Source organism: Apis cerana, linkage group LG11 (assembly GCF_029169275.1).
Source record: "Apis cerana isolate GH-2021 linkage group LG11, AcerK_1.0, whole genome shotgun sequence".
Taxonomy (NCBI): Eukaryota; Metazoa; Arthropoda; class Insecta; order Hymenoptera; family Apidae; genus Apis; species Apis cerana.
In genome coordinates this window covers 12473373-12482192 of record NC_083862.1, presented here as the reverse complement: position 1 = coordinate 12482192, position 8820 = coordinate 12473373, and the positions used below count along the sequence as shown (strand labels likewise).

Genomic DNA, 8820 nt, shown 5'->3' with positions numbered 1-8820 from the left:
AAAAATATCGGTCATCCATTTCTCTTCGAGCCATCCTCTCCCTTTTTCCCCAGGAATCCTCTTCTCCTCGAGGGTATTCGCGGTTTATTGAACGAGGAGAAGGATTTCCTTAAAATGGTCGCGCGAAGGAGTAGGAATGGACGGGAAAACATCAAGATATCGCGTTGTGGCCCGTGTTCGTTGGCTGGCCGGAGGTGGGAGTGATCCCCGCCTCCGGCACGTCGGAAAACTACGTGATGGATCAGTCGGTGTTGGACGTACCCGTGCCATCCATCGAGGCATCCGCCGATCTCTCGATCGTCACTCAACGACAGAGGCAACAGCGAGGGAACGACGACACGACGACACCGCTGCCACGTGGTCGCCATGCCGTGGAACGTAAGGGTAAGGTTGTCAGGAGTCGTCCACCCTCTTCCTCGGTCGTGCTCTCTACTCGTGGGTGATCGAGATTCTTCCCTCCCTCTTTGCCCCTTGGACAAAGTTGGAAGATGAAGAAGAAGAATAAGAAAATTTGTTGGAGATTTTCAAGGGTCTTTAAAGTCGAGGATGGACAGTCGGTGTGGAAAGTGATGGATATTGGACAGCTGTCTATTTATTTTTGTTCTTATCGTTCCGAGCGATAATTGCGTGTGTATATATATATATATATACATGTACAGGAGAATCGTTATTGTAAAGACCCGTTTACTCGAGACCTTAATTCGTTTTCTTTTCCGTTCGATCCGAGTCTCGTGACACGTGACAGCAATTTTATCTCTTTCGTTTCGAACAGAGACACTCGAGCGTGACGTTATTCGCGTTTAATCGCGTTGCTCTTTTTTTTTTTAATCGAGACGAGTAATCAGAGAGTGACGTTCGATCCGTCTTTGATCCGTGTATTTTAATTTTCCGGATCGACTGAAGTAAATCATTCAACTAGCGAGGATTCGATCGAACTTCCCCCTTCGATATCTTTCTTCCCGAGTCGCTTCCTTTTCCGCGATCGATTCGCAAATATCGACGGATATGTTGCTCCTCGATGGAGGGTTTTCGCGAAGAACCGATTTGGAAACGTGAAAATAGCAGGTGATCGTGAGAGAAAGGCAGGAACCGTCGATGAGCCACGGAAGCGTTTATCGAAAAGTGTTTTTCGAGGAAAACGTTTCGTCTCCCGCGCGCTTGGAGGACCAACGGAGCGAAAAGATGGAGGTTAACTTGTAAAATGTACAATTCGATCGTTAATCGGTTAAATAACAGATTAAATATCATTTTCTTACGCCTTTTTTTAATCGAACCTGTTCCGTTCCACATTTCTGTTCACTCTCTTTCAATAATTAAATGCAATTAACGCGTTCGTTTGGATCACGAGGAAGAGAAATCGGGCGCTTTAGATTAAAACTCGCCCCGGCGAATAAGAAAATACGAGTTTATTCAATTTTAAACCGGCCGTTCTCCCCCGCTCCTTTTTCATTAAGAACAAACTTGCCGAAAGATTTTCCTTCCGAACACGTGCGAATAACGTTTCCGTTCTATTTTTTAAACGTTTTTTTTTTAACCGATAAAAATTCAATTTTATCACATTTTAAAAGTTTAAAAAATTTCAAACGTGTCTCTCGAGTTTTAAACTTTTTATCGTAATAGGCCGTAACAATCGTTGGACGGACATTAAACGAGGAATTCGAGCTCAACTTTTGGCTCGAGCCTCTTCGAAAAACGAATCGATCCAAATATCAAGCGAGTAGACATCTTCCTAAACTCGATTCAACTGCGAACAAGGATCGAGAATTCGCCGAGTCATCGGCGAGGCGCCGACCTATCCCCTGAATGATTCACAACAACCGAAGAGAACAGTCGAATCGTCCAGGCTTCCGTTCGACTTTTCGCATGTAGCACAAGTTGGCGCACGGTCGACGATTTATCTCGCATTTTCCGCGTGCAACCAGTTCTTCGACCGGTTCTTCCTCCTCCTTTTTTCTTTCTTTCTTTCTTTCTTTCTTTTTTTTTAACCAGTTTCCAATTCGCGATCGTCGGATAAACGGGATCATCCTTTCGAGTCGCCTACGAAGTGTCGAGCCCTCGTTTTCCAACGATAAACTTGTACAGAGAATATCCAAACGAGTATCATCGAAGAAGTCGATAAGAAAGTTATACACGCAGTAGAGAATCCGAATTAGAGAGGCGAAATTTTATAACAATCACTTTCTTTCGCAGAAACCAAGAGAATTAAGCGTTTAATCATTTTTCACTTCCGCTCCACAGTGAATCGAATACGTTATTCACTCCGTCTTATTTATTAACAAAGGGTTAATAAAGGAGGAATTACAATATTAGGCCCGAAATTGTTTGAAAACTTTTATGCGATGCACGTGTTTCCCGCAGCTCGACAAGATGCCACGAGGAAGAAGGGGAGGGCCCTTTAGAATTCCATAGAATAGAAAGGATTCTTTTTCCTCTTTCTTTCTTTTTATACACACACATATATGTATATATATTTTTTCTTTTCCAACTGAGGAGAACGAAATGTTTTCCAGGTACTGGTGCAGCTGGTGCTGCTGCTGGTGGTGCACGGATCGCTGCTCGTCCTTGTTGCTGGAAAATCCAGTAAGTCTTCCGCTTCTTTGTCCCCGAGAGATAATCGCGCTCCCGTTGAGCCGCTTAGGGACCGGATGTCTCGAGATACGTCCGGATGCCTCGAGATCGACGGGAACCAGGCTAATGCCCTTCGCCGATTTGCCTCGTTATTTGCCTCGAGATAATCGTACACCCACCCCCTCGCCTCCTATCATCCACGAGGATATTATTTTTCTCTAGTTTTTCTCTTTCCCCATGAATCGTTTCGAAGAAAAATCTGAATTAATCAAAATTAATCGCTCGACTTTCGGGGAGGCGTTCGATTTTCACACTTCCCTCGGTTTTATTCCGATAAGTGAATTATTTGACAACGCACGGGAATTGAATCAAAATTGTCTCGTGTTTGCAAACACGGTTGGTAAAATAATACGGCACGATCGAGCCACGACGCTATTGACCCAGTTACGACTTAATGAATAATAAACTCGAGATTAATCGGCCTCCCTCCCTCTCTCTCTGCCGCGAGAGAATCGAAGGGGTTTCAGGAGCAATTATCCCCCGTTTCCCCCGATCTATCGGATTTCACTTTTCTTCTTCCATGTTTGAGCGAAAATGAGAGTTTCCTTCTTCTCCTTTTTCTCCTCTTGTTATTCAGTTCCACGAGTGATCGACCAGGACTTGGAGAGATACGAGCCCCTCGAAGAGGAGGATCATCAGGGTGTAAGGGTTCCTTTCAAGCTGGAGGAGACTTACGATCAAAGTTTCCGGGCGAACAATTTCAACGGTACCTGGAAAACGGACAGGGAAATCCTTTATTCGGATAACTACGTCGGCGATATTCGACTGTTCGATGTTACGACCGGATCGAGTACCGTTCTCCTCGATTCGTCCGTGACGGTAAGATTTAATAACCTTTTTTGCCCTGCAAATTATCGTGTACATATTTATATAAGAAACGTTAAGCGATGGAAAGGATCAAAATTTTTCATCTCGATCCTGTTGAGAAGATCATCACGAGGAAGAATTGAGAAAAAATGGGCGCGATAAATTGCAAGTTTCGATTTCGAGAACAAATTGCCGGAACGTCCTCCCTGTCGGGGACACGTACGAATAACGCTGCCACGGTTTAATTAATCGCCACGGAAATTCTCCTTCCTCGGCTTCTTAACCGATGGAAAACACGGCGTCGATCCCCTCGCGAATCAACATCGAATTGTTGTTGATTTAAGAGACACGTTGTTTGACATTTCTCCGTTTCAATTTTCATTCGCGTCTCGTTCAACGACATTCCACGCAAACGCTTTCTGACCTATTCCCAACTTATGCGATCATATAAAAGAGACTTTTCAAAGAGACTCTTCCCCTGTGTATATCGTTTACGGTGTATCTATCGAAATGTATATTTGCAGACTAAATTTTCAGATTCAATATTTTCTTATCTTAAAAAAATATTCACGAAAGAAGAACAGGTGAATAGATAGATATTTAACGCGTGTCAGATACGAGAACATCGATTGCCCTCGTAATCCTTATCTCGTTCTTTCGACAATTTTTCTACTCTTTTTTTTTTTTTTTTTAAGAGAGAACCGTTTAATTGAATTAACGTATCGTTTCAGGCCGATTTCGACAAAGCATCCGTCATGTTTTCTTTCGACAATTCCCACGTTGCTATCGGCCACGACTACATAAACGTGAGTTTTGACAATTTTTCTTTCTCTCCCCCAAATAATTACCAATAATCTTTCCTCAACGTCAACATTTTCCAGGGGTTTCGATACTCGATATACCAAAAGTGCACCGTTTACAACATCAAATCCAGGTGAATTATCTATTTTTATATATACTTCCCGTAATATCGTTACGTAATAAACCCACTGATAAATCAAATTTCAAAACGATATAAACAGTTGGACACATTAGTCGTTGGCAATAATGATAATATTAATGCCCCGATACACGTTGTCGAAAATAATTCCGTTGTGAATAACCGAGAGAGAGAGAGAGAGGGAGAGAGAGAGGGAGAGAGAGGGAGAGAGAGAGGGAGAGAGAGAGAGGGAGAGAGAGAGAGGAAACAAACGAATCCTAATAATAATATATGAAATTCTGCTATCCGATGTAAAAAATTGTTTATCTTTTCTTTCTTTCTTTCTTTTTTTTTTTTTTTTTTTTTATATATATCGCAGAACGTTCACGGATATCGCGAATGGCGATCGCATACCACTGTTCAAATGGTCGCCCACGAGGAACGCTTTGATTTACGTTCACGAGAACGATATCTATTATCAGGTGTTCTTCGAGGGTGGCAGCGACACTCGAAGAATAACGAACACCGGCGTCCCCGACATCGTTTTCAACGGGATACCCGACTGGGTTTACGAGGGTAATCGAAAACAGCGATGGAAAAAAAAAGAAAAGAGAAAAAAAAGGAGAAAAAAAAAAAACATTCGGATTGTATCGCGTTAACCGACGTATCGAATGATCGATATTAACCAACGATGATTTACAGAGGAGGTGCTGGGCTCCCCCGTCGCATTCTGGATCTCGCCCGATGGACGACACCTCGCTTTCGCAACGTTCAACGATACCAACGTCCGCGATATCGTGATATCTAAATACGGCTCCCCTGGAAACTTGAAAGATCAATATCCGAACGAGATCAAGATAAAATATCCGAAAGTAGATATTCGTTCTTATATATATATATTCTTCATTTTCGTCGCGGTAAGAAAAAAGAAAAAAGAAAAAAAGTTTCCCCTTCGCCTTCCTTTTTCAACGCGAAAAAACAAAAGTTCGAAGGGAATCGATCGGTTACGCGATTGACAAAGGAACGAAGATTGGGAAACTACAGGTTGCTGGTTTAAAAGGGGGCGAAAAGGATTGTACCCCTTAAAATATATAGACCCTTTCAAGAATTTGTTTGGATTAAAATACAAGTATACGTCTATTTTACTTTTTTTACTCTTTTCGTTTCTCGAATTCTAGGCGGGCACTACGAACCCGTTCGTGTCCCTGAGCGTGATCGACTTGCACGATCCCTCCTCGAAATCGATCGATCTTCGGCCGCCTGTCGATGTTGTTGGCGCGTGAGTATACACAAAAATCGAGGGGATCCGTCCATATAACAATTTCACACTCGTCCATATTAATTTTAATTCTCCGCTGAATCGATTTCTCTATCACCCCCTCCCCCCGGCAGAGATAACGTTCTTTATACCGCGAACTGGAGGAGGGACGGCCAAATTGTCGCGACGTGGACGAACAGGGTGCAGAACAAGGCCCAATTAGTGCTGTACGACACGAAGGGTAACGCTAATAATATTTATTACGAGGAGGAGACCGAGGGTTGGCTTCGAATCCAATCGCCCCTCTATCACGACCAATATGTGATCATTGTGAAGCTTCAAGACTCGGGAACCAAGGCCGGCCGGTTTCTCCACGCGACCAGGTTCGAGTATAAGAACGGCGCTCTAGTCGACGAGACGGATTTGACTCCAGGAACGAACGAGGTCGTCTCCCTGTTGCTCGTCGACCACGCCAGAAGTAGGCTCTATTATCTGGGCACGGAGCTCGACAAACCTTCCCACAAAAATCTCTACTCCGTGCAATTGGGGGGCACCGAGTCGCCCGTTTGCTTGTCGTGCGAGCTCCTCACCCCCGAGGGTAAATTCTTCTTCTTCTTCTCTCCCCTCAAACTTTTCTTATTCCATATTCGAATTTAATCGCGGGGAAAAATTACAGGAAATCGTTGCACCTACGCCTACGCCTACTTCTCCGCCAACGGTTCGCATTACGCGTTGCATTGCGCCGGCCCCGACCCGGTCTTCATCGCCGTCATGAACGCGAATCACAGGCAGATTTTCATTTGGGAGGAGAATCGGTCGCTCAGACGGAAGGTGGCCAGTCGGACGCAGCCCATCGTCAAGAATCTGAACGTGAACGCGAACGGGTACACGAACAAGGTTAAACTTTACCTGCCGCCCGATTTCGACGAGAAGAAAAAGTATCCCCTGTTGATCAACGTGTGAGTGATCTCGAGCAGACTCGTGAAAAAACAGGCCAACTTCTCCCCTCGAATTAGGATCCCTTAAATCGGTGAAATTGTCCGCAGCTACGCAGGGCCGAACACCGTCAGGATTACGGAGGAGGCGACGTACGGGTTCGAGTCGTACATAGTGACCAACAGGAGCGTCATCTACGGGCGCATCGACGGGCGTGGATCAGCTTACAAAGGCAGCAAGATGCTGTTCGAGATCTACCGGCGACTCGGCACCGTGGAGATCGAGGATCAGATCGTTATCACGAAGTAGCGTCATCTAAGTTGCACGTTCACCTAATTTGTCTTGGGCGGATGGTTTAACGGGGAATCGACGTTTGCAGAACGCTGCAGCAGAGATACTCGTGGATCGATTCGAACAGGACGGGTATATGGGGTTGGAGTTACGGCGGTTTCTCGGCCGCCATGGTGCTGGCCACCGACACCGAATCGGTGTTCAGATGTGGGATATCAGTCGCACCCGTCACCTCCTGGATTTATTACGGTAATTTCTCCTAAGATGCGTTCGCTTAGAAACATCTTCACCGATGCAAAACCGTGTATTTCGCGAAAGAATCCAACTTCGTTTCTTCCGGGTAAAAAGTGAAAAGCGCAAAATTTCTCAGATTCTTTGTACACGGAACGGTTCATGGGCCTGCCCACCCCCGAGGACAACCAGAGCGGCTACAACGACACGGACGTGAGCAGAAGGGTGGAGGGCATACGTGGGAAAAAGTACATGCTGATACACGGGACCGCGGACGACAACGTGCACTACCAGCAAAGCATGATTCTGAACAAGGCTTTGGTGAACAGCGACATCATGTTCCAGCAGCAGACGTACACCGACGAGGCGCACGCCCTAGGAAACGTCTTTCCTCATCTTTACCACACCATGGACCGATTCTGGGCCAACTGTCTGGGATACTCGCTCGCCTCCACTCGCCCGGATCGACGAACGGTATAAACCCCCGAGTTGCCACAGCATTGACCGATCATCCAACACGGTGGACGCATCCACCAACCTCGAGTTGATCGTTGGAATTTTCGTAAACGATTCGATTTCGAGAAGCTGCGTCCTAAAGAAAGAAAGAAAGAAAGAAAGGAAGTAAGGAGGGATGATACGTTGGAATCGGTTCTCGAGATTTCGCAATGGTGTTGGACGTGTTTTCTCATAGGTTCGAGGGGGACGGCGTCGCGGTTGAATCGATACTTAAGAATGCTCGATGCATTTCCGTGACAGCCGAGTAAGTGGAAAATGGAAGACGTTATGCTCTTATTTTGTTCGTTCGTTCTTTTTTTTCCTTTTTCGTATTTATTTCCCTTTTTCACCGTCGAAATTTGTCAATGCGTCTTCGAGGGGAGAATTTTTATCGGATAGTCTTATCGGATAAGGTAATTTTTGTCGTCCACCGAGAGATGAATCTGTTGAAACGATTGTTAATAAATCTTGTCTTCTTTCGATTTATTATTATTCGCCAGATTTTTTTACTTGGAAACTTTTTTTTTTTAATTGGAAAGTAACGTTCGTTTTCTAACATTCCATGATATTTCCGTTCTTTAATTGATTCTCATTTTTCAGCGGGACCGTAAGAAGTACGAATTAATTAAATATTTCAGTTTTTTCAAAGTGGAATTGTTAATTACGAGCGAAAAAAAAAGAAAGAGGAAAAAACGAGATTCGAAAAATTCGACACTTGAGCCAAGATAAAAACAGAGATCACGATCGATGATACTCGTTTCTCTCTTTACTTTCAATACGCTTTTTGTTCAATACGAATTGAATGAAAGTGCATTCATCCAGAATTGAAGGATTTCAACCGGAAATTCGATTCATCGGTGACCATTTATTTTCTTTCTGTATCTGTCGAGGGATTACATTTTTTTTTTTTCAATTATCACTCTTCACGCTATTGAAAAACCATATTGCTCGAGATGAAATAAAAAAAGTTACAAATTTGATACAAGCAAAGTAGTCTATCGATAACTACTCGATATCGAAAATTTACCTCACTTACTTCGAAACTCTTTCTATTGAATTATCCTCGTAAAAGAAGAAAAAGAAGAAGAAGAAGAAGGAAATGTTTCTTTCATCGACCATCCCCTATTTACTTCAAACAGGTTACGGAGCGTAATGCAAAACGCACGGAATCGTTGATTTTTGGAACCGTAAAATGGATTAAATCCATCCCTCGATTATTAAGGGGAGGAGTCCAAGCTGGAGAAAAATCAGAAAG

The 8820-nt window shown here is 44.0% G+C and overlaps 1 protein-coding gene across 1 annotated transcript; it reads left to right on the top strand.

Annotated features, from left to right (window-relative positions):
• Positions 1–250: 250 nt before the first annotated feature.
• LOC107995082 (venom dipeptidyl peptidase 4) lies at positions 251–8057 on the top strand. Its single transcript, XM_062081953.1, has 13 exons — positions 251–384; positions 2511–2580; positions 3206–3447; positions 4167–4241; positions 4317–4369; positions 4734–4930; positions 5057–5226; positions 5533–5633; positions 5747–6210; positions 6289–6571; positions 6659–6853; positions 6928–7088; positions 7210–8057. The coding sequence occupies exons 1-13, from the start codon at positions 367–369 to the stop codon at positions 7548–7550; spliced, it is 2370 nt and encodes a 789-aa protein (XP_061937937.1). The 5' UTR covers positions 251–366; the 3' UTR covers positions 7551–8057.
• Positions 8058–8820: the final 763 nt, after the last annotated feature.